The sequence below is a fragment of the Prorops nasuta genome, unplaced genomic scaffold (assembly GCF_024137725.1).
Source record: "Prorops nasuta isolate Cenicafe-Biocafe unplaced genomic scaffold, Cenicafe_Pnas_1.2 PNAS00004, whole genome shotgun sequence".
Classification (NCBI taxonomy): domain Eukaryota; kingdom Metazoa; phylum Arthropoda; class Insecta; order Hymenoptera; family Bethylidae; genus Prorops; species Prorops nasuta.
The window spans coordinates 300,145-326,913 of NW_027116801.1; the positions used below are offsets into that span (position 1 = coordinate 300,145).

A 26,769-nucleotide genomic window follows, 5' to 3' on the forward strand; every position below is an offset into this window, starting at 1 on the left:
TAACTTAACAATCGCTCGGTACCGGTTTCAAGCCGCGCAACGAAACCCCTTAAAAATCATTTTGATATTTCGATTTGCACAAAGAGAAAAATTTCCCGCGAAGTTCAACCGCTGTCCTGTGTGCTGCAAAGAAACCCAGCAGACTCTACCGGAAGTTGCAAGAACCTTCCGGATCTGAATAAGATCGTCGAACCGTGTTAGGATCTATAGGTTCGATTTAGTGAACTTGAAGTTCGGAGCTTAAGAGAGTTGCTATTTTACGGGAGGAAGTGTCGCTGTAGTTTTCTTCAGCTCCTCTCTGTTTCCTCCCCTCTCTCAAAGTTCCGTCGGCACAGACCCGTTCTCCGCCTGTCAGTCCGTCTCCGTTTCGTCTGTACGAGAGGCACCTGGAGGGGTACGGATTACGCTCACCTCGCCCCACTTCACCTTACCTCACCTCACCTCACCTACCAGTGTACCACCAACGAACTTCAGCCAGCCTCGCATGATAAACATGGCGTGTGAACGTTGCTGCTTGAAACGCATCATTGAATTTTCTAGGATAGGACGGAATTCTCTAGCATTGCTGCTACTGACCGTTTGGATCGGGACGAGCCTGGCGCACGCCGATCACGGTAAGTCGGACTATATTTTTCTTTTCTCCCCTCCACAACTTCCTTACTCCATTGTCTCTCTCTCTCTCTCTCTCCCTCCATCTTACGCGCTATCTTTCTCTCTTTTCCCCCTCTCCTCTCAAACTTACTCTCTGCATCTCATTTACTCCAAAAGAATCTCCACTTCGTCACACATTCTCCATCTCCTTCACTCTCGATCCCGTAACATATGCTTACTAAAATTAATTCACCTTAAATCGTGTGTCGTCCTTTTCCTAAGAGACTTGGTATGTGTGCGTTGTGTGTTTCGGACGCGTCGAGTACGCAAGAAACACCGTAGTTACTCAATTAGTCTTTCGTTCCTTAAATCAAAGCTAAATTGCACATTTAATGTTCTTCTTTTGCTTACTTCAGGGCTCTCCATCCTTCTCTTCGCTCCCCCCCCCCCCCCCACCTCCTCTCACTTGTCCGTCCTCTCTTACTTTTCCCTTGTGCCCTCAGGTCCGTCTCCGTCCCCTCTGCACGTTTCTCTCGCTCCTTTCTCTTTTTTACTATTACTTCTTTTTCCCTTCTCTACAAACAGAAAAGTCGGATCTTGGGAGTGAAACGATTATAAAAGTTGCTTCCTACGTAGGCTACTACGCAACTCCACCGTGTGTTTTTTCTGTCTTTTCCTCGGCTCGCTCTTCCTCCTCCTTACAAATAATCCCGACCTCCTTTCTTCCCCGCCTTCCTTCGCCTATCCCGATGGTCAGGGACTGCAGTATCTCGCATTTAAATATGAAAACCAGTCTCTCTCGTTTGATAGCAGAGAAATCGTCCGTCTCCGACTCTTTTGCATACCTTTTTCGAAGAGAAGAAATTCGCGCAGAGACCAAAACATTCAGTTTTTGACGCACTGTTGTTTCCTATGAAAAGGGGGAAATGACGAATATCGTGCCAGGTTTTTCACGCCTCGTTTTTCCAGCAATCCAGGCAAGATGTAAAGAAGGACACACAGAGCGTCTCCGCGTGAGAGTGCAGCTAGGGTGGTGGTGCGCGTACGTTAATGCAAACGTGAGCTGGTTACGCGTAACCCGCTGTGCGCCATGGCATGGAATTTGCGCGGAAGCTAACGTGAACGGTACAGTTAATCGTTTCCCTCTTTCTCTCTCGCTCTTTTCGTCCTTTACCACTTATCCTTTCCATCGCGTCCTTCCGTTCATATTCTTTTCTTCAACTTCTCCACGAAACTGATTCCCAAATCGATTTGTCCGAACGATGCTGCAATCTGTACATGTTGAGCAGCAACGTGAACTTTGTCGGTCATGATGAATTTCTCGCGTCACCATTGGCCATCAGATGCGATGAATCGGTGACGTTTTATGCCGATTCCTCTCTGCTTGAGCAAAGTAGTGAAATATCAACTGAACAACTCGTTAACTTTCCATATCCAAGGATCGTTCATAAAATATAACAAGGTTTGCAAAATTCTCCAAGCGCACCAATTATCGTTCGTCAGCTATTTTGAAAATATTCCAATCTTTACAGCCCTGCTATGTTTTTCACGTAATTTTTTTCTCGTAATCACCGTAGCTTTTTCTTCATTGTCATTGGGTTAAACTTGGAAAACGCAGCTCTACCGCCCCATTGCGCCACCATTTTAGTGGCTTCCGGGATTGAAAAGGTTAATACGAATAAGAGATACGCTACTTTTTCTCACGCGGCTCTATGTATATACAGGAATTTAAATAAAAAAGGTCACGAAGCCAGACAGCGGACTTTACGCGAAAATTCTTCGCTCTAACCAAACTCTCCAATGTCCTACGTATTTTATCTTGAAATTAATTGACATAATTGCAGGTAATTGAATAAAAAAAAAAACTTGTGCAAAAAATATACCTATATGTATATAGCTCTGATTTAATCTTACGAACGAGACCATAACCGTTTCGATCGGTTCAATCCTGCGGAAAATGCTGCGAGATGTCATAATTCTCCAGTTTCTTTCCATATATCGTTTTTCTATACTTACTCTCATAGTCGGACAGTTTCTATATCGACGAAAAATTGCGCAGAGTGAAAAAGGACGCATATATATATATATATAGATGGATAGACGAAACAATGCCCTGCCCCTCCAGCTCCTCCGAGGCACCTGTTCCGCATTGTTTACTCGAGTTATGCAAAACAAGAGCACGATCGCAATTGTCCGAGACACTCCCAAGGTCAACCACACAATAAACGCAGCAGCGCAATTCAGGATTTATTACTTGGACAATTAGCCGTACAGCTTCGCAGAGTTTTTCTCCCGAGACTCTGCGAACAATTCAATGCTATAATGAAAATTGTTGATCCTCCTAGTTGAAAAAGGCTCGTGATGAAATTGCACGAAAGCTTGATTGGTGGTTATAGGGAGGAACGGCTGGAAAAATAGTCGGGAGGGAGGAAGAGAGTATCCACGATCGATCCAAAGTTTCAGGTCAGGAAAATCGATAAACGCGACATAAAACCCCAACTACTTTCAACAATCTTATTTTCTCTCTCTTTGGCGTTCTCTATAGCCGATGGCTCGTTAATAATGGAGCAGCTCGTGCAAAAATTCAAACAACTCGTATACAGCGAAGCAGAATTTATCGTTGAAACATTGGTTGCACGAGCAAAGAAAATTTAACCTGTATCTTATGCGGCTAATTAATTTAATTTCGAGATGTGGACGTACGCAATTGCCAATTATCGTTCATCAATTATATCGTGTCCCTTGTGTGCAAGTTGCTATATATAAAAATGTATACAAGGAAATGATCGAATTAGCGGCAATGAGGAAAATCCGAAAAGGCGTGAGAATCGCAATTGGCTGGAATATTAATCTGCTGTAAAAGTTGTAAGAATAATCGCCGCGGGAGAAGCAAGTTGCACGGCACTGGTTGGTTGGGTGCGGGGATTGGTTGTTTGGCAAATGCGATCGAGCCTAGTCGCGGTCGAGTTCTCAGAGTTCTCCTTCCCGCATTGTCCATGGAACAAAGAACACCTCGTGAATCGACCCCATACACCACCAGCAAGCACTCGCTTCTCCAAAGCACCACGATATAACGTGTCCATACCACTCGATATCTTCTATATCGAACTTAAATTTCCTTCCAGCTGCTCCTGCCCCCGTTGCGCAGTACAAAAAATTCCTACTACTAGAGACAGGAGCTATTGGAAAAGTCTATATAGAAACTCTCTCTCTCTTTTATTGCCATGGAATAAAAGTTGTAAAAATTGAAATAATTGCGTAAAAAAAAAAGTGTTTGACAATTGTTTACAGGTCACTCTCCCCCATTCGATCGATGCTAAAACACTGGAGGATCTCGCGGAGTGCATGGGTAGGCAGCATATATATTACGTTGGACGAATTTTTTGCGAGAATCGATGGCTATTGAGTTCCACGACGGAAGAAGTTGACGGGCACGATTAGCGGTACATATGTAGTTGGTATACAGCCATTGGAGTTGCGTAATTTCGCCGTAAGATCGGTATAGCTATATTCGTTTCTATATGCAGAAAGGGAGAGAGAGAGAGAGAGAGAGAGCGAGGGCCAATAAAAGCGCGCGTCGCTCGAGTCTCATCCGAGAGAAGAAAATTTCCTTCGTCCGAGTCGAGTCTCTCCCTCCCTCTACAATCTACAAGCGTCCCCCAGCGCGCTTTCGTCCCCGGCTGCTCTCGGCTATTGCTCGCGACGGCCGCGGCATGGCACATCGCATCGCTTGTTCGGCTACACCGAGCATTGGAATCACCCCTTCCGCACCTATAACCCAACCTAACTCCGCACGATCGATTCACAATTTTCCAAGAGGAATGCCACTTGAATTTCGTCGAGTACGTCTCTTTAACTTGAATTTCGTCACATCATCACCGAGCTGGAAAGTTCAATGCTCTGCCTGCATATTGGTTCTGCTATTTGCGTCATTTCGAAGCCAGTGTGCTTTCGTTAAACATTTCCCGGGCAGCGACAAATATCCAGGTCAGAATCTCGGCAATCTTGCATCTTTCATTCGTTCCGACCGTTTCCTCCGGAAGATGCGAGTAATTGTTCACGATGATAATAATAATAAGCAATTAATAAAAGTAATCGTTGGCAAAGGTAAACGCGGGATGTTGCGAGAAGCGAAGGGGGAGACGGCAGAAAAGAATATAAGAAATGCTTTGTGCGTCGGTCGGTTCCGCTGCTCTCTCAAGGGTATCGCCTGATTAAGCTAGGGGTTGGGGTTTGGGGGGGGGGGGGAGGAGTTCTCGGATGGAGTGGAAGAAGAAAATAAAGGATGTCATTAAGAGTATTATGTAAGCTTGGCGTTAATCACATGGCGATATGCCTGGTAGCTTTAAATCCCCATGTTTATTTAACCGTATCCCCCATGGTAGTATATACACGTGTGTGTATACGTATACAGTGTACTAGCGCTGCCGTAGGACTCACTGGATGGAACGATGGAGTTACACGCTCGGGAGAAAACTACACGCTTCTCCACGTGCGTGTGCGCGCACAGCGTTGTAACTCGAAACCGTGACACTTCGTACCTTGGCCTTTTATATAGGCTGTTCCTTAATGCGCTTATTCCATGCCTGCCTTTATATTCTCCAAACACTATATATACACGCTGTCTCTTTATCAATCGTTATACTTTTTTCGAAATAAATAAGAGAAGCGTCTGGCCCAGTTGTATCGGGGGGAAAGACGACTCGCAACACTATAGATGCGATCGATCGAGTTGTATAGAGGAGAGCGTTAATCACTGTTATTGGCACGATCCAGTCAAAGTGTTTCGGTTGTAAGCAACACTCTGACTTTGAAGCACCATTGTGAGAGATCTTTTAAAAGCATCCATGTTAGTTCAAGTGGCCCCTTTTATCTGCTTGTAAGAATCTCAGCTCGTTTCACGCATTCATCCTTGCTATTCATTTCGAAAATTTCTTTCAGCGTTGGTCGCGCGAGCGCGCGCGTGTGTGTGTGTGTGTGTGTGATATAATATATATATATATATATATATTATACGCGCGTGCGAAATAAGTCGTTACGTTCATATAGACTTATTGCCCCTTTGGTTTATTTATTACAATAATATAATTTCTTGCTCTCTAGCCTCGATAGGCAGGAATGTCAGTGAGGTTAGATTCTCGAAACGTCTTTATTTCGGACGACGAGTCACGCTGCTTGCATGTATAAAACGCGCGTGCACCCGCGTGCTATTTTCGTTAGACTAATGCGTTTGAACCGCCTGTTCTATTTCGCAAGGGCGAAACTTTGCTTTAATCCGATCTGAAAACGCAGAGTGGGTCGCGCGCGCGCGCGCGGTACGGTAGGTAAATTGTGTGCGCGCGCTGGCTGGCCACGATATAAAAAAAAGTGCCGAGAATTTGCCTCGAGTACAATTCAGGCTGGATCAAACTGGATGACCAATCGCGTAGTATAGGGCCTCTGCAGCCGCAAACTTTACACACTTTATCGCGGTCGATATGTGGTAGCTATATACTATACATATACAGTACATGTATATACATATACACTAATCAAAACGATACGGTTGGGACAGACAGATACTTGTACATGTATATTCTAGCACGCGCGAGTAAGTTGTCGATGTTATTATTATTTCTCTCTCTCTCTCTCTCTCTCGTTTCTTCGCTTCCAACTTCGACAAAGCCTTCTCCCGACGACTCTTTCGAAGGGCACGCACAGAGAGCGCGAGAAATAATCATGTTTACTTTTTCTTCTTCTGGCGTGGCAGAGCGTAATTCCCGAGGCGTGCGTCGTCGTTGCCCGGCGATTCGGCGGGTTATAAATAGAGATCTGGCTAACGAAGGTTTTGATTGGCTCGTGGCGAACGGATTGGAGGAGATTGAAGAAGGAACGAGGGCAGCGGCCGGCCGCCCGGTAATATACCAACACCCACGTATCCCGTTTTATGTCGCCATTAATCCCGTCCTATTTACGGATACCGATCGCTCCATTGTTGCACTGAAATTGCAAGGTCAAGTCCCCAGAGGCTATATACGAAATCTTGCAGAATCGTTAGAGAGACATCTCCCCAGATTTATACGCGGATTGGACCAATTAGCAAGACTATAATCGTTGCTATATAGACGCGGATTTCATCTCGACGACTCTTCTCGCTCATCTTTCGCACCAAGCACGCGAGTTACGATTTAACGAATTAACTGTCTTTATGAAGAAAATGGAGGCAGAGGCTCTCTCGGGGCGAGAGACGATGGAATTCCACTAGCTCAGAGCTTATGTACACACACACACACACACACACGCCCTTAACTTGACAATTCGGTGCGAATTTTGCAATGCACCTGCATGCACGGTTATTTACCATTATTCATCCCTAGTTTGGATTTCACATCCTTCTAGGCGATACGCGATACTCGAAGCAACGGTAGCGCGCTCGCAGTCTCTCACTTGGAATTCTCGATCAAGTACCGCAGACAGCGCCCTCGCGGAAGGAGCAAGTACGTATACACATGTATGACGTCATTTCGGGGCTAGAGAAGAACGCTAACCTCGCGAGAGAGGAAAACGGGGGCCCCGCCTTACCTTGGCACGCATCGGGATCGAAGAAGAGCAGCAGCGACGAATACGGCGTACGTAGTGTGGCCGGTGGCGACGCGTTTCAACGAGAAGGAGAAGCACGAGAGGCAAGCGAGATGGTTGGCCCGTGAAAAGAATCCTTTGGAGGTTAGGTATAGCCTTTTCGCGTATCTTTCGTACGTAGAGATCGATTGACCGAAGAAAGCAGATGCGGCAAAACGAGAGTTGGAGTGTAGATGTACATATATATAGTTATATGCGTTAGTTTCGTAAAATCGTTTGCACAATGCGTTATTATTGGAAGGAAGGAAGGATGGATGGAAGAAGCGGGAAAGGTGCAGCGGGCTAGTAGCGCTCGCGACAGGTTGGGGGCAGGAACGAGTGCGCGTTGCGAAGAGCGCGAGCGGGAAATATCGAGTTCGTTGCACTCGTAGGTAGTAGCGAGCGCATCGTGCGCGATGCGTCTATATGCGCGCACGGCGGCCAAAGTCGGTTAGCTGCGTGGGCGACGCGACGCGACGCGACGCGACGCGACGGGACCCGAGAGGCCAGGCAAATGCTGCACGCTTGTCGAATTTCGAGCGTCCCGTCGGTCGGAGCGGTCGGGGCTTCCTCAACCGGAAGTCACCTAACCTACACACACACGAGTCCGTTTTACTACTCGCGAGACATACCAATTTCATCGGAAAGTCACATTTTCAACCCATGCAAAACACCTACTGCATTTCTCGCTGCCAACTGTAATTAAATTAAATATTCTTTCCTCACACACACACACACATTAGTCGCGTTACTCCATCGTGGTAACAGTAAAGAGACTGTGAGACGATAAAAATTTGTATCGACGAAATTTAATAGCTCGCACAGTTAATGCCTCGGATAGCAAGTGTCTACTGATATTAGCTTCTCATGCGATACCGATGTACATCTGATAACCATTAAACTTTGCATTAATGCTTCTCTCTCTCTCTCTCTCTCTCTCTCTCTCTCTCTGTCTCGCGCTTGTGTATACGCACACACAGACAATTATTTTTCCGCTGCTAACGGATCTTGAGCGTTTCTTCATGCTTCTTTACCGTGCTCCTCGTTTATCAATCGGTAGCCTATTATTGGCGGTTCTCCTTATCGCTTTTTACGATGAGACTTGATAAATGGAGAGTCACGCGAGTTGATGTATTTCGTGAATTCGCGCTCTGTTTTCGATGGTCAAACGGCTCTTCGGGGTTTACACACCGTGTCACGTTGACCTCGTTAAAGGCTCTTCGGGGCTGTGAGATTGATCGGCCAACTGCAGACCAAAGTCGTCCAAGTTTTGCAAGAGCTGCTCAATTGGCGCTCATTGGCGATTGGCATCTGAGCGCGCGCGCGCTTCCAATCCTAGCTCACTCGTGTCTCTTGTGCCAGACCAACGGCCGACCAACCTCTCGCACCAAACAGCCAGTACACCGCTACTTTCCAACTGCTTCAAACACAATTACTATATATATATATAGATATATATATTAGTAAAATTGATTCCATCGACGATAGTAATCGGACAATGGAGACTTTCACCGACGTACATAGTAGAAAAGATGGAGCAATTGGTTAGATTTTTTCTTGACAATTGTAGTTTTTTTCATCGGTGAAACTTTTACGCCTTGCACATAAAATTTATTTACTCGGTGCTTTTTCCTCTCTTTGAAATCAATTTTTACTTATCGCTACGCTATAGGTTTTATTTTATTCTATTTTATGCTGTGCTCTCTCTCTCCTTCAATTATTATGTTATTTTTATCACGTGCCTCACTCCGAAATTATTTCCTTTCTAAGCGATGAAATATTTTATCCTTGTGCAGAGTCAACGCGCTATTCGAGAATTTCTTATTGATCGGTTCTAAGAATACATATGCGGAAGAATTTAATCGGTAAAAGGCAATTAGCACCGATGGGAGCTCTGCTTATCAACCGCGGCGCGTAGCGACAAATTTTAAAGATGTAGAAAGAAAGAAATATTGCGCTTGACAATATAATAAAGGGGACTTGGGGTTTTCTTTTTTTCCTCTTTTCTTCTCTTCTTGGCCCAAATTCCACAGTCTCGCTATTGGCAAACGACTCGCGCAAGCACTTGGCTTGACGAATGATTTTCGAGGCTTTAATCGGGAAAAAGTCAATTAACGCCGAACGGTTGTCAGTATATAACGAGTTTGCGTGCTCGGTTGAGTATAAGATTCATAAAACTGCTAGATAAACCGTTAGCTAGCTTTTTTTTTACCACGAGGAACAACAACGGGGTTTCTCTTTGTATGCAATCCAATGCGATAATGAATTTTCACTTTTACCGGTACCAACTATAATACCAACTTCTTCGCTGCTAGCGGTATATATATACATATATATATATATATATATATATATATATCCAACAGTTCCCATTCAAATCATTCATTCATCATGGATAGAACGTAATCAGAAAACTCACTCTTGAAACTCTCTTATATTTTAAATGAAATACTTCTTCTTATAAGAAACATTTCTTACCATCACTTTTTTCGCCCACATTTCTTTCTTATATATATATATATATATATATATGTTTATAAATCGCACGAGCACATGATTTTATCAAACACACGTACAACGACGTAATTGCAAGTCGAAATATTTCTTTTCTTATAATCGTGCCTATATATATATCTATACTCCTCGCTCCACGGTTGAAAATTTTCCTCGTTATACACTCTCACAATGATATTTTAAAGTTCATTCAATGAAATTCTACGCAAGTTTTCTTCTGAATTTTGCGAATCAAGAAAATTTGTTCGTTTCCCTTAACTTTGCTAGAAGATTGAAATTTTGTTGGCCAAATCTTATTTTTCCAACAGAGTAATAAAAGGAAAAATCTTTGGCTGTGATTATAAAGCTCGTATATATATATATATATATAAATTGATTTTCCCAATTGGCAGAATTTTCTTCTCTCTGTCAAGAAATGTGCGAGGCTTAAAAAAAAGTGCATTCTTCCAGCAAGGTGCGTCCTTGCTTGCGTTTACGTAAGCATCTTCGTTGCGTAAAGTGTATAATTGGTGAATGTTAGTTTGCCAGAGTACAAACGACACATTTAACTACTACGACTAAACGACGCGTTTCCTCAATCTGCAATTTCTTCAAACTCTTTGGAGTTTCCTCGAAAATTGTCCAAGTGAAAATCTCTCTTCGACAACTGCTTGACAACTGGCCTCATCCTTCCACACACAAACATCAATAAAATCATCATCTCCATTCCCAATTGCACTTGCAATTAATTTCAATTGCGATCGACTGATTAATCTGCTAAACATTTTCGCTCCTCGAGAACACAAAGTTTTTTACGGAAAAACAAAACTCCAAGCGCAAGCATCGTATACGTGCTACAGTATAGTGTATATATACACATGCATATATATGCGCTTTTGGCTTTGTCAGACTTTCTCCGAATTACGTAAATCTGAATTCTCTCGCGCTTCTAACTATAATCCTCCGGACAAATTTCGTGGACTTTTCCAACCTTGTCATTGGGTCAATTGAAACGATGGATGGATGATTAGGATCGTTTGATCGAAAGGAATCAAGGTTGGTTTTTTGCAGCAGCACTATATATATATATATATATATAGAGTGGTGGAGATGGAGCGACGAATGGGAGTTTTGGGGGGAAAAGAGAGAGAGAGAGAGAGGTAGGGAGCGATGGTGGTGTGTGGTTCTGTGGTGCATGGAGGTCCTTGGCCCTTTGACCCTTGGAGCCTTCGAGACCTTATCCTTCCTTCCTTTCGAGAGCATTTTGTACCGTGTGCCACGTATGTATATACGGTACATTATACGGCTCGTGCCCGCGTACGTCATTATTCTCTGCTCGCTGGCCTGAAAATCCTTTCGCCGAGTCTATCGGGAATCTCCCAAAGTTTGCTCTTTCGACTCAACCCACAGCAAATTCACAGACCACTCACTCGGCCATTCCTGCAGTCCTTTAATTTATGGACGGGTAAGGAAGGACGACGACCAAACTCTTCAAGGTCTCAATGAAAGAAATCTATATGAACACCGACAAGTTGCTCGGAACGCGAAGATGATATGCGCCCATACGTAAGGAGGATGGTGGATATACTACAGGGATCATCAGTGACACTATAGTGCACGCCAATGAATAAAAGTCAACGAGAGTCGAGAGCCGCAAACACAAGCCGCAAACCTCTCAATTCGAGTCTCGATCGATCGCCTCGCAACGACGTCTCTATATATGCTTCCATGCACACTTTACGTTCCACATCGCAATATAATAATAACCGCGGGTGATCAAACCCCATGTGCGCTCACCCATTAAGCCACAATGAACGTCAACCATTAGTTGGCCGCTATATTCATCCAGCTTAAACTCAACTCTTATTATTGCCACAAATTTAGCCGGAGCTATAGCCAATGAGGAACATTTTCTTCAAGATCAAACAAGAGACAATTATATGCGATGCCTCGAGCGTCAATCACATTTTTCATCATCCTGTTTAAACTCAAGCCTCACCGCTACAAAATTTTGCCCAGCGAATGGGACACAATCTTTTTCAAACCAAACCAAAACCAGAAAAACCTCAAGTATCAACCACTTTTTTTTATCCACTTTATTGAGCTCGATTCTTTCCGACGCGCGCCGCTGCAAACTTAAAGTCACATCTCGATCACTACCGCGAAATTGACCAACACGCACAAATGGAAAAAGACAAAAAAAAAAAAAAAAACAACAACACATAAACTCCTAGAGTAAATTAAAAAGATGGGAGATTCCTTTATCGTTTTCTTGCTGGAAAAATAAACGTTTGTTCGTTGATATATTGTAAACTGGGCTTCCAAGGACGTCTCGAAGGTTGTGAAAATTACTGGATAGAGTGTCATTGGCCCCTGGAGGAATTCCAGTAGAGGAGAGATTAGAGTGTGGGGTGGGGACAGAGAGAGAGAGAGAGAGAGAGAGAGAGAGAGAGGGGGGGGGGGGAGGGAGGCGGTTGACTATTATAGAAATCTCTCTCTCTCTCTCTCTCTCTCTGCCCTCCTCCTCCAGAAACCAACTAACAATGTTGAAACGATTCTTGACTTGCGTCACTATATATACATTAAGATTCTTCTCGACTACGCGACTATCAAATTTGCTTCCTGCAATACGCCCGGCGCACGTATATATATATATATATTATCAGACCAGCTAGTCGATAAATTAACGCATAAAAGCTCGGAAATCATTATCTTATCGCTATTTTTGCGCGTATTTTTATTCACCGCTCATTCGCATTTCGCCAAAAGGCTCGGACAAACTCCATTAGAATTTTATCACCTTTTACCTTGGAAATCCCTGATAGCTGCCTCGACAACCTTATTCTTCCTCTTATGCTCTCTCTCTATAGCGAAAAAAACTCGACGGAATTGTATATTTCTAAAAACTACTATAACAAATAAAATTCTCCATTAGGATTTTACCTCTTTTTATTTTACGAGTCCCTATATATATATACACATGTATACAATAGTTCTGCTTTGACAATCTTTTTCTTCCTCTTATTATTTTTAAATAAAAACTCGAAGGAATTATATTTTTCCAGAAAGTCATATGGCAAATAAAATTATCTACGAAAGGTGTATTAATTGATGAAAATATTGCAACTAAAACAAAAATGGTGAGATCATTATTTTACGGGCAAGCACTTTTTTAACGAAAGATAATATACCTATACGTAGAGAAAACAATGTGTATAAAAAAAAAGTATATGTGCAGAAATTCTTAATAGTCTATATATATATATATATATATATAGGGAATTAAAAAAGAAGTAACCCATGGAAGAAAATTATAGCACAATTGTTGTATATGAATTAAATATATGACGCGCGGTAGTGATTCATCTATCGTGCATCCTACGACAAGTGAATTTATTTTGAAAGCACTATAATTATCGCGCTACTCGCACGGTTGGCAACGCGTCACACAGCCATGCAGTTTCTGATGTATGTATAATAACTCTGTGAGATGATTCTTTGTAGGGAATAACATAAAAATTTCTCTTAAATAACTCGCATGCATAATAAAGCTATTAATGTATTTCTCCATACACAATTCAATTATATCATACATTTCCCTTTTGATAATCACGCGAGTCTCGTTCCATCTTTCTATATCGTTAAATAATATTAAGTGCATCAGTTATATATTATTTTATCTATCGCTCTGTGATGAGATACTGTATTTTGCTTTTATAGGCGCGCGCGCACGCGCGCTCGATCAACCGATAGTATTATTTTTCTTCAACGATAAAAGCTTATCGGAATCTTTATTGTTTTTACTCGTACACTTGAAACAATATAATATAGTTTTTCTTTTCTTCATGATAATGCTTCTTTTATTTTCTCGTATACAAAGCCATGACTATAGAAATTTTATGCAGATCGTGCTGTATAGGTCTACGAGAGAGCGTAGCACGCAACACACACACACACGGGCGCGCGAATGTATAAATTTATCTTAATCCGAATCTCGGCGCACAAACATTTTACTGTCGTCCCGCGCATCGAAGCTCGTGTAACGCGTGCCACGTTACTGTCCGCTTATCTTAATGAAGTTAATGAGAAGTTTCCTTCACATCCAACGCGATTTGTGTCAAGTGGAAATTTTCCTCGAGAAAATCCTCTCCTTTGTCTCGTTTAAAAAACTTGTACACACACACACACAAACAAATGTATACATATATAACCTTGATCCAATTACCAATGAGCAACCGATAAACGTTGCACCTCGCTGCTTTCTTCTCAAATATTCCACGCTGCAATAACTCTAGCAATAATAATTTTTTGTAATTTTGGCTGGTGTACGTAATGGCATATGGTGGTAAAGCATTATTGGCGACTATACTAATAATAAAATTCGAAAAATTCCAAGTGACGATTTCTGCTGGTTGAACGAAGAAGAAACTTTTGTCTCGTCTCAATTGACTGGCGCGTTGGAACGATATATATATGCATGGATCCGCGATCGGATGACGCGAGGCGAGTCGTGTGTGTGCGCGTAAATAAAGAAGGGAGTATAAGAGGAAGAAATGGCCGATCTGCATAGCGAGAGACAACTCGCTCGTTCGCGGAATCTGCGAATTTCTCGCGCGCGCGTGTCGTTGAACTTTGCTCCGCTGTGATGGTTAGCGATTGCAAATTGTTTGCTGAATTGTGAGGGCGTCGCTCGAAAGTATAGCCGACGGACACGACACACCCAATGCGAGAGATTCCAGCAAAAAACACCCCCCCCCCCCCCCCCCCACTGTCCGCCTTTTATTAACCCCCCAGCTATATCGAATATTCCCAATCTCTTCTCCAAGGCTTCCCATCCTCCATCCCCCTCTTATCAATCACTTTTCTCCAAGTACCGTGTGTGCGCGCGCGTCCTTTCGCATTCTTCAATCTTCACTCGATATACACACGGAATGCCCTTGCTTGCACGTACACATATTCGTATCGGTAGACTAATCACTGTTTTCCTACTGCAATTGGTTTCTCCATCTTTATTAATACCGATGAGTCGACGCCTATGCAAAAGCGGAAAAATTCTGTTTCTACGTCGATAGACTCGAGCCCATCTGAATTGGCAATTGAACGCATTTGCATTTCTGATTATTCGCGCGTCATTGAACAAGGCTTAAATAAACTCGACGGCAAGAAAGACGTAACTCGAATTGCACACATGCACGATATAAGCAAGCCTCGCAATAGATATCACGCATATCCCGAAAAAACTCTTCGCTTTCAATATATATATATATATATATATATATAGTGTAGAAAAATCTGGTAAGTATTCAGTAATAAATTGCGCGTGCGGTGAATTTCTCTTTTTATATCGATCGACAAAATGTCGACGCGGATATATAGTTTTTCTTTCTTTGCGTCGGTTCGTTCGATCTTACGGGTAGAATGGGCAATTGGATGAATCCGTGTCTTTCTGGCTTTTCAGGTGTCCAATTAGTTGGCTTTTTCTCTCGAGCCTTTTTTGTAGATATTCGAGTGTATATATAGTTACGTAGCGATTGGCACAGGAATCGATTTGAATTTCGTAATTGCCGCCGGGCTGCAGCAGCGCGTTCTTGTCAATGAGACGCGAGAAAACGCCTGGCGCCGGCCGCCGTAGAAGACAACGCGCGAGCACGGAAAAAAGTGCAGCTCGGCGAGGGAAAAGATATACTTTACCTTCCTTTCAAAGCCGGATGGCAACCTGTTTTCGCGTGCCGCCACACTCATGTGCGCACGGACCATCACACGAGAATTTCTTCTTCGACTGCGCGGACCTATATACATATATAGCTGCAAAGTGCTCCCCCAAAATTCCCACCCGCACAATCCTCTAATCGACGCTTCATCTCGAGAACACATTCTATATATATTCTCTACCACGCGCGTTCCCCCAAAAACTCATATGAAAAATCCTCTCTCACGTACAAAACGTTTTTTCATGCACATTAAGCTGTAATTTTCCACTCGAATATACTTTTGTTGCTTTGTGAGAAAGGCAAAGTTTGCAGAAAAATGTACGACCACGGACCAAGTTAGAAGTGACAAAGGAACAAACAGCTTGCTTCGCCTTCTTAACAGATGCGTTTTTCCATCAACCATTCCTTAATCCAATTGCATACGGATAAATATAACTGGCGCGCGCGCGCGCGCTAAGTGGCACGTGCTGTGTGTGAGAACAAAAGCTAACATATGTCGAGAGCATATTATATATGCTGCTCTCGAGGAAAATGATTATAATTCCGCGGTCTCCCTTTTGACCCAACCAATCCTTCGTTGTGGCAAGAAAAGCGCCGCTCCGTACGTATGTACTGCGACCGACCAATGTTTTTCTTTTCGTTGGCACGTGCCGTTGAAATTGGTAGCTCTGAAAAAATTTTCGCGTGCTTTAATGGACGATAGTTGGGAGCTGATATAGATACGCTTCGCTTCGCCGTAATGTAACATTAAACGATAACATTGTAGGGTATCTGTAATATGATAATTGGCGTAAGCCTCGTGTACTCGTTATTCGCAGAATGTGTCTCGCTCCGGGTACACAATTACATCATAGAAACCGGAGCGTGTGCGTGCAATTGGAAATGTATACGCGTTAGGAAGAGCAAAGAAGCAACGACATCTCGCGCGCGCGCGTGCGCATTTGGAGGGACATGTATAAGAAAAAAACATGTCAACAAACAATCCTCATTGGCGAAAAGTCGTGCAAAAATTTTTACGGCTAAACGGTGTTGCAGGAAATTATAATAAATATTATGCCGACACTACGTGTAACATTGAACATAACGTTTAATCTTCTTCGAGTGCATGGATCTAAAAATTGAGTGTCGATCTCGAGAAAAGTGTACGATCGATGTTTCGCCGACGCGGCGCGCGTTTGTAATTTCACTGACGCGGCGGAACGTCTCCCGAAGGTTTCTTGCTTGTTACTAATTATTTCAGATATATATATATATATATATATATATATATACCAGGGTCATGTAGCAATTGACTCGAGTTTTCTTTTAACCATTTCACGCGGCGATACCTCGAATTCTGCAAGCTCCTTCATCGTTTCCTTCACTATACGTTAAACTTTGTCCACGCGTTCTTCTTTCCTCCGGAAACTCCTGTTTCGAGAATATTTTTTATTATTTATATATAATAAAAATCTATAAATCATCGACTTTTAATTTTTTAAATACGCGTATCTTTCTTCGAATTTCACGTTTAACGATTCCTTAGAATTATTTTTGTCTTTGCGGGAGGAAGAGGCTGCTGAACACGAATATGTTTTGGAACGATATTACAATAAAGAATGAATCCACCTGTTGGTCGAGCAGCCGGATGAGAAAAAAAGTTGGAATTTTCTTGGTGGGGAGAGATAAGCTGCATCCGCGATAGCGAAGAGAATAATAATCTTCTCATAAAATGTAAATTACACGGAAGTGGTGGCAAACCGGAAGTTCCTGCTTTCGCTGCGAAAAGAATCTATTGTCTCTCGAGATTATCTGCAGGAGAATAAAAACCACGAAAGTGTGTGCTGCTCTTTGGCTCCTCCACTATTTTATCATATCTATATATATATATATATTATTGAAGAATTTATACGGAGTTGATGATTAAAAAAGTCTGTATCAGCGTTAACATATATATAGGTTAAATGCCTTATCATTTTCTCTTTGGCTTGAAAAATAGATACACGAGGGAAAAGTTTGCTTCTTGTGCAAAATTTTTTTAACCAACTCTTATCGTGGGACCAAACGAGAGAAAGGGGATAAGGGTTGAGAACTCTCTAGATAGAGTATTAAGAGAGAGAGAGAGAGAGAGAGAGAGAGAGAGAGAGAGAGAGAGAGAGAATCGAGTAACGCGTGATCTAGCCTCCGAGTGATAAGGCACTTTGTGCACGATGCTTATCATTTGACTCTTAAACTATTTCATTGAAGCGTGTTATATATACTACCGGTTATATATAGATCGCGCTGCAGTATTATTCTCACGATGATTTAATCTTAATGCAGGACACGAGACGTTTAACAATATACTGATCCACCAGTTGTACATATATACAATATGTGATAGAGAAATCTTTAATCAGCAGCTGCAATTAATTATATCAACTATCCAACCTTATTAATTATTGTTGCGCACTATATTCTATCTAAAAGCTAAATAAAGCGCAGGCAAAAATGATATATAATATACATGCATGAAAACAATAGAAAATTCATATTTTTCACGAATGTACGATTAAAACAGCAAGACGGAGAACACGAGTTGTCGATTATTACATTTACCGACACATTTATATAAAATTCAATGCAATGACGCGCAAATCTACAGAGATGAAAATAAAAGAGATAATCCCAGTGTGTGTAGCGTTATTGGCCCGTTTTTCTAAGAGCGCCCGCGCGCCCGCGCGCTATAAAAATACGTGGTATTTCCTCGTGGTACTATAATTGGAGTGTCCGATCCGTAATCCTATTTGCGACAGCAGCTGTTTATATCGGATAAGTTTGCAGCATCAGCAGCGGGCTGCGTAACATTGACATTGTTACACCCTGCTTCCGGTTCGATATCACGCCAGGAAACCGGATAGAATGTCGTGCCACCGAGACAAGGAGAGACAGATTTTTTCACTCTACAAACACATACGAATCTGTCATTGCACCACAAATAGTAAATAAAATGATATACGCATATATAGGGTCTATTGCATGGCGTCTTCGGAATAGGGAATATAAAAAGAGAGGAGAGCTTTGGACAAATATATATGAATGAGCGATAGTATAGAGAAAAATAGAGTTTCGCTTTATTGTTGAATTTAACAATGAAGGACATAGGCAACGTCTATATAACTATCCAAAAAGAAAAGAAAAAAAGCTTTAACCAATAAGATAGCTGCATCTATTCCCCCCCTAAACTGGTCACGCCTGAGAAGATTACATTATAACCACTTATACTCTCAACGTGCGCGCGCGCGCGCGCGCCATTCCAAATACAGCCGAGTCTGTGATTTACACAAACCTGTATATTTTTACAGCTATTTCCAATAGCAAAGTTTTCGCTCTAACGGACCGTCCGTCCATTTCATCTTATTTCCGCGACTACTACGACAAGCATCAGTATAGCGCAACTTTGCTCATACGATATTCTGCACCGTTCAACGATAAATGTATACATATACTTATTCCTTTTTTCTTTATACCTCATATACGCGATTCCCTGAAAAGTTTCTTCCTTCGACCCATCTAGCCTATCCTTATTTTTAGACCACATCTCCAAAGAGTATAGCCTTATGTGGACAGAAGCCCATAGCGAACCCCTGTTGAAACGTCGTGTACTGCGGAACACGCGCAAAATTTCTTATATTCCTTTTCTATATAGTCGCGACCTTTGTTGCGTTCTTTCAGATTTCATCAGTGATGAGACTTTTGTGGAGAGTGATATAGAGCGATAAATGTAATGTGTTAAGTTAATTAATGTTTTACATTATTGTTTATTTAAGAGCGAAAGAAAATGATAATTTCTTTCGGCGATAAATTAAATGCACGTTATAGTTCATTCGAGAACGTTGATCCCTTGTCATAGATTTTCTATAAGCCGTATTGTCTTTTTATATAGGATTTTTCTTGAATTATTGAGTAGTCGTTTGGTTTGTACATGCAGCAGTACTCCATAAAGGAGCTTTGCAGCACTGGCTCGCATATTCTAATAAAAGTTTGCTCCATTCGAGATTCGGTCGACTATCTCCATTAGTTAAATCAAGAAAATATTGATTTAATTCTCCGATAGCATCGCAGTTGTGCGTCGACGAAGGATTATATAAAGTACAAGTATATAGGTACGTTGAGAGATTCCATTTTTTAAATGGGTATACATATATTATTATGATATAATGGCTGAATCATTGCGAGGAGAATGGAGCGAAGGAGTAGCGCGATTCTCGATCGATCGTGGAATTCCCTTAAAAAGATGTGGCACGAGGTCGTCGCGCTGCTATATCCATGCACACACACGCACACACACACACATGTAAATGGGCTCCCACGGGGGGGGGGGGGGGGAGCATTTACTTTGATACGCGCTCTCCCGTGCGATTGACTGATAAGAGCGACGAAAAACGCAGATGGAATGCAGAAAACGCTGTGCATATATATACCGATGGTGCAACATACGTCGCGTGCAAGCGGACAAAGTATAAGTTCCTCTCGTTATTGTGTGTAATTCGATCTTGAGATATGTGCAAACCAGCTGTTGCATGGAAATGCGAGAGAAACTTGCGCTGTACGTTCCGGTTCCATCCGAGAAATTGGTCTACCTTCTATGGACGGATCGATGATAAAATGTGGAGAAAAAAATGGGGCAGAAAGCGTGCAGGATAGAGGATATAAATGATTATACACATGTATATATATATATATATATATAAATTTGCAGCGTCTCTTTTTCCAGATGTATATATACGTTACGGTTATCGCAGGTTGTGGCCGAGACTGAAAGTGTTCAAGGGTAACGTTCGTACGTAGAAACGTCGTACGTGGATATGTTTATTATTATAGCCTGATTCGTCCCTGAACGCGCAAACATTATATATATATATATATATATATATATATATAGAGAGAGAGAGAGAGAGAAACGTGAATGGACATTCCACAAAAAGCTACGGTATTTTTTTGCCAGAGATTAACCTGTCCAGTCAAGGACGCGTAACAGCAGTTGGCAAACTTTCTAACCTTTCCCCATAATATAATCACTTTTCTGCCTATTCTTACCGTTTTCGTGCCAGTTCACAGTGTATATCTATATTTTAATCGAAAGCAAATAAGGTTCGCTTAACTCGGCCACTTTTTCCGCGGCTGAAAAAAACTTTTAGTGGCGTCGTCACGTGGTCCGTAGCAGCAGCCATGTTGGATAAAGCAGAAAAAGCGACACGCTCTCTTTGTCGAGGCAAGCAAAAAATTATGCAAAATGGAATATATCAATCAGCAGCGTCTGGAAATTACGATCGAACGGATAAACAGCTTTTTCTACAATTTTCCTCAAAGTTGCGCAATGGTGCAGCAGTGGGAATGAATGACGAAATTAGCAGGTGGCATTGTCAAGTGCGTGCCTGCCTGCCTGCCTGGCTGCGGAAAGCTCGCGCACCTATGCTCGGCTGCTGGTCGGGCTGCTGGTCGCTCGGTATACTATCGCCGCGGTGCAACGGTCGTTTGGTTCGCCAATTATTGCCATTTCCGGTCGATCACGGCCCTGCGTTAGCAAGCACGTTGTTTGCCTTCCTGTCTATCTCCACCGACGCCAATCATTTCTTTTTTATTTACCGCGCGAATGAACAGCCACACAAGCTAATAAGCCCCTTATATACCCAAAGTCCGTTGAGAAGAGAAAACTTGCATCCAACTCTCTTTCCTCGCGTTGGACCAGTTTAGAGTCGCGCGCGCGCGAATCTGCATATCCTTGTGCAAAATTCGCCAATTTCTCGTGTGATTCGATTAGCTCGCATGCATGGTCAATTGCTTCTTCTTCTCGCATACGGTCTTTTGTGCGCGTGAGAAAGGGAGTCTCTTTTTTGAAGCGACCAGAGAGCGGGGGGGGGGGGGAGGGGGGGGGGACGGAGCTTTAACCGTTTACATCGGTCAAGCGTGTGTGGGCAAATTAATTGATCGCGAGGGACAATGGCTGGAAATTGACTGACTTTCCACCACCGTTGTTTATACAGCTTATATATCTACTATAGTGGAGGAGAGTGGAGAGTGTGGCGAAGCGCTCCCCATTCGCGTCCGCGCGTAGATTACCCCGAGAGTCATCATCATCATTATCCTATGTGCGTGCATTTATCACTAAAATTACAGGCTGCACCACAAAACACCCATGAGGATTACAATACATGCCGCAGCAGCACACGAACGTTGGAGAGATGCAATTGTTGCCCGAGACGCGGCGCCACTGAGCAATATGCGAGTGATCGACCAATCGATATCCTTCCTTCCTTTCCGTCTCAATCATACCTATCGGTCATTTTCGTCCCCCTCTTTAATAAATATATCGTTGAATGGCCGGGACATATATATATATATATATATATATATATATATATATGTACGAGCGATGACGCGAAAGGAACGAATTGACGAGATACGCGTCTGTTTGGCTTTCAGATGGCTCTTACTACAATTATGGAATGCTGGAGACGGGTGGCAGCTCCGTCGAATTTAGGGGTGGAGAATTGTCGCTGCTGTCGGACTCGGAGGGCGACAAGCCGAGCGTGAGAAATCGACGATTGGCGGTGGAGCACGTGGATGCACTGATGGAAAAACCGACGGAGCAGGCGAAAAAGGTCGAGGACCCGGATTTGCGTCCATTGGCGGCGGCTCAACAAAACGTAGGTGCCAATGTCCCGCCTCAGAAATCCGTCAACGTGCCTTACCAAACCGAAACGACCACCATCGCAACCTCCACGGCCGTCAACTATTCGAGCACGGAACCTACCAGTCCCACAACGCCAGAGTCCAAGAAGAAACCTGTCGTCGTCTCGCAGCCGATCAATCCTTCCAACACGACGGTCTGTATTCCTCGCTCTCCTATATGCTTCCTTCCTTATTATATATATATATATATATACTTTGCTCACTCGAACCTTTGGTATCTTCAACGCTCTTTTCGTTAAAAGCAAAATTTTCCTCTTTTTAAACAGTCTTCGGTAACGGCTACGACAATAATTCCACTTTCCCCAACGGTGGAGACGACCAACGACAAGGGCAAGGAGGAGAAAAAGGACGAGAAGAAGGATAAGCCCAAGGACAAGGAGAAACCCAAGGATAAATCCAAAGAACCCGATGGTAAAAATAATCAACGAGAGGACAGCTTGATCGACGACATCAACATCAGCAAATTTTCCGACGTGACGAACAAGACCCTGTCGCAAAACAACATCACCAGGACCGAGGTGGACACGCATCAGTATTACAACAGCACGTTTATCATCGACGAAAACGTCGGCAGGCACTACTGGGTTAACCTTAATGGTCATCCGGATCTCAGGGTCAACGAGTTGTTGAGCAACAGTCATCGACGTGCTGCCGTAAGTATTCATATATATATATACATGCGATTTCCGCTCAACCAAGAGAAATAAAATAGTGGAAGAAAAAGCGTATACATCTAGTGGGAACATTTCAATTAAATGTAATAATAAAAAAATAAACTTGTGTGTGCAGTGCGTGTGTTCTTCATTAGGAACGAGGTGTACGGCTCGTTGCGAGTGATCGTTGAAATTTTTACAGATCGTCAAACTCAAGTTCGACTTCCCGTTTTACGGTCACAAAGTGAGGAACATCACGATAGCCACGGGGGGTTTCCTGTATACAGGGGAGTACGTTCACAGCTGGTTAGCGGCCACGCAGTACATAGCGCCACTCATGGCGAACTTTGACACTAGATTGTCCAACGAGAGCGAAGTTAAATACGCCGACAACGGTAGGCACGATGGAATATTTCATTGGACCAATTGTCTATACTTTTCTATCGAGCGCGTTCTTCAAGGACGTTCTGAGTACCTTACCGGGAATTTCAGGTACTGCATTTACCGTCGAATGGAAAAAGGTTTACCTGCAGGACAAGGCCGACGGTGGAGCCTTCACGTTTCAAGTGACGCTTCACGAGAACGGTGACATCGTCTTCGTCTACTCCGCCATTCCTGTTGTCATCGAGGAGATCGAGGACATTGCGCATCCAGTCAAGGTTGGACTCAGCGACGCCTACATAATGGACAGAACCGTCTTCTGTGAGTTTCCCTCCTCTCACACGCGTGCCCCACACCTCTGCAACGCAATAAGTTAATTGATCGTTCAATTCCACACTAATCATTTTGTACTCTACCATAACGATTGCTGCTGCTGCTGGATATCCCAATGGTCCCCGACCATTCGTCTCTCTTTCCTCTTTAATGTTAAACTATATATATATATATATATATACTTTCCACATTTTTCTCCGCTACTCGATTATTTTCCACCGAATCTCTTATATACGTGGAGAGGTCAAAGACTGTGCGCGCAAAGTGCGTCGACCTTACCGCGTTTAATTTTACTCGAACAATGGCGTGTGTGGCGCTAGGCCAGAATTCATCAGCGCGCGCCGTGTCTTTTGCTCGTTTCATCTCAAAGTCATTCCGAGCTCTCTCATCTCGTCTTACTTTTCCAGTTGTCCGGAGGAAAACGATTTACGAGTACCACCGAGTGTCCTTCAGCCGGCAGGACATCAAGAATTGGACGGTGATTTATTTGAAGGCGCTCCCAACTTGTCTGGGTTTGGACAATTGTATGGATTGTTTGACCAAGGTATCGGAATTCGATTGCAAATGGTGCTCAGAGTTGAATCAGTGCAGCACGGGTACCTTCCGCTCCAGACAGGATTGGCTGCTCAAGGGTTGCGAAGTACGGAATATCAAAAATACAACCAGCTGCCCGTCTTCCGAAACCTCCTACAAAGTCCCCATCGAGGAGGCTCACGAGCATAGAGCCTACGATTACATCAATACGAAGGATATCGCACGCACCGTTGACAGCCCCCAGCCAAAGGAGCCAGGGACGAGCCCATTGGAACATGGTAAACGCGCGCGCACAGGCGTCCCCCACCCCTCCCCCTCCCCTACCCTCCTCCCAAAACACACGCAACAATAATAATTCTTCATTCTTTTATTTGTGGGAATCTGTTGATTGCAAACGTCACGTCACTGGCCCTCCCCCCCGCCTCTCCTTCCTCTCGAGGGGAAAGAAACGATGAATTTGAACGAGCAATTTGTATACTTTCAGCTCGAGATAATATGAGCATGAGCGTTTCCGGAGTAATCGGCATTCTTTCCGTGATTGGACTGTTGCTTGGCTTGGCTGGCTGGGCTGCGTACGCCTATCGCAATCCTCATAGCGCATCTGGACAGATGCTAATCAGGGTATGTACGCGACATTTGCTGATTTAACAAGTTTTTCTCGAGTCGCTCCTAAAATCTCTCAACGCGTGCGCTTTTTATTTTAGTACCGACCGAGTCAGTGGAGTTGGAGAAGAGGCGAGGCACGTTACACGGCAGCGACCATTCACATGTGATGAGGTGACGCTGAAACCAAGTCAACAGTCAGTACTGTCGGACCAAACTTCCTACTACATGTAACATAATAAGCGAGTCTGCAAGCTTACACACCAAACGTCTGCAATGACGGCACGCCGTTCCTCCTTTTTTTCACACAGTCAGAGAATTTGTCTTAACTTATACATATAGGTATGCCAAAGCCGAGAGATCCCCGATTATATCATGGCGATCGGTCGAATTCTCAAGTCTACTATTAAACGACAAATGCACAAAGGGCTTCTAAATTCACATTCATCGGTATTTCGTAAGGTTGGAGATACGCCACATTTTAATCGGGACGAAATTAGTCGAGATTGGGTAGGAGGCTGTGGCTCGTAAAGGAGCGCAGCTGGAGCTTTGCCATGTGACGAAAGATTGATCGGACACGTATGTGAGTCATGCAGATGTTAATTTTGAAACGAGAAATTCGTGGGAGACCAGGCATCTGGGTCTCCTGGTGCGAATTAACGATACATGGATATACGTAGAGTTTAAAGAAAATTATTAATGACACAAGCTCAGGTTAACGGGCTTTTAATTGCATTGACAATGAGATACTATATATTATATGTGTGTAATGTTCGGAACGTCGGGTGGAAACTAGCAGTAATATCGAATAACGGAAGAGACTTTCTCGATCCGAATATCGAGCGTTATGTGATTTTAGCAGCGCGTCGTATGCCTTGTTATTGTTTAAGGTTTCGTTTTTTATCCTTACAGCAAATACTGTTCCAACAGTTTGCTTCAAAGTGTGTAGAGTCTAAATCATTTTTAACCCAATCGGAGTGACGACTTCTTTATTTTTAAACTCTGCCAATTTTCCAAATGGATTTCGTGATTATATATTTCAATTAACATTCGACTAGATTCGGTCATTCGTTTATCGGAAAAGCGTTGGACTCAAGTTATAGCTCGCTTTCATTGTTACCCTCAACTCGATATGCTGTTTTCGATTGCACAACCTAAACAAAATTAAATGCTATGTATGATCGCTTTAAATTGAAACCAAATAATTCTGGCCCTAATAGTGCAAAGATCCTAAAAACAATTTCAGAACGTTCCAAGGATATACGCACGTTTTGTTGAGATTTGCTTGAGAGGTCTGTTGGATACTTTGTGCTATTGTGAAGGTATTCGCGTATTGCCAGAATTTGCAGATAATTGATACATTCCAAAATATAATGTAACGGGGACGGCGCTATCAATCGTGTATCTGTGACAAGCGAGCTGTATTTCAATTAGAATCAAATCGTGAAATATAAACAATTAAGGAGAAATTATATATATATTAAATATAAAATATATTTTACGAAGAAATTTTTGTCGACTACTCTAAAAGCATCTTAATTATGATAATATGTGGAGAAAAATGTACGAAAGTTTTTTAGCGTTTATCTCTTATTATAGCACGAATGTATATAGTAGTTCTTTAACGCAATAGAATTTTTATCTAATTTTAAGTGAATAGTGTCAAGAGGTGCCTTTCATCGACTTTTTGATCAATTTCTCAACAAGCAGCCACAGATGAAAAAATTAAATCCCTTCTTGAGGAAAACACGAAAATTTAACAAATTTTTATCGTATATGGATAGTCAAGTTCAAAAAACGAGCTTGATCAAATTTAAACAATTTTTTTAGAAATCAAATTTTTACAAATAAAATATGCGCAATTTAAATAATAACGATCAAGTGTAATTTTAAAAGCAAAGTATTTCTCTACATTTTGTAATTTTTTAATACCTTAAAGATATTTGTATATGTCAAGTAAATGAAAAATGATAAAGATGACGCAATCAGCTTTTATTACATTATTGTATATGTACGATTTAACTTATAGTTTGTGATAATAAAAATTATTATTATTATTATCTTTATATAGTATTCTTATTTTCCATGATATGCCAATTATGATCATAATATCGAGGCCGTGTTCCGTTATTACTGCATGGCAGCATCTAGCACAGCAT

General features: G+C 42.6%; 1 protein-coding gene across 1 annotated transcript; it reads left to right on the top strand.

Annotated features, from left to right (window-relative positions):
* Positions 1-473: 473 nt before the first annotated feature.
* Positions 474-26,676, top strand: LOC136772505 (plexin domain-containing protein 2-like). The gene is made up of 8 exons (XM_066725527.1): positions 474-614; positions 21,837-22,240; positions 22,373-22,759; positions 22,962-23,154; positions 23,252-23,461; positions 23,881-24,285; positions 24,492-24,628; positions 24,712-26,676. The coding sequence occupies exons 1-8, from the start codon at positions 485-487 to the stop codon at positions 24,778-24,780; spliced, it is 1,935 nt and encodes a 644-aa protein (XP_066581624.1). The 5' UTR covers positions 474-484; the 3' UTR covers positions 24,781-26,676.
* The last annotated feature ends 93 nt before the right edge of the window (positions 26,677-26,769 follow it).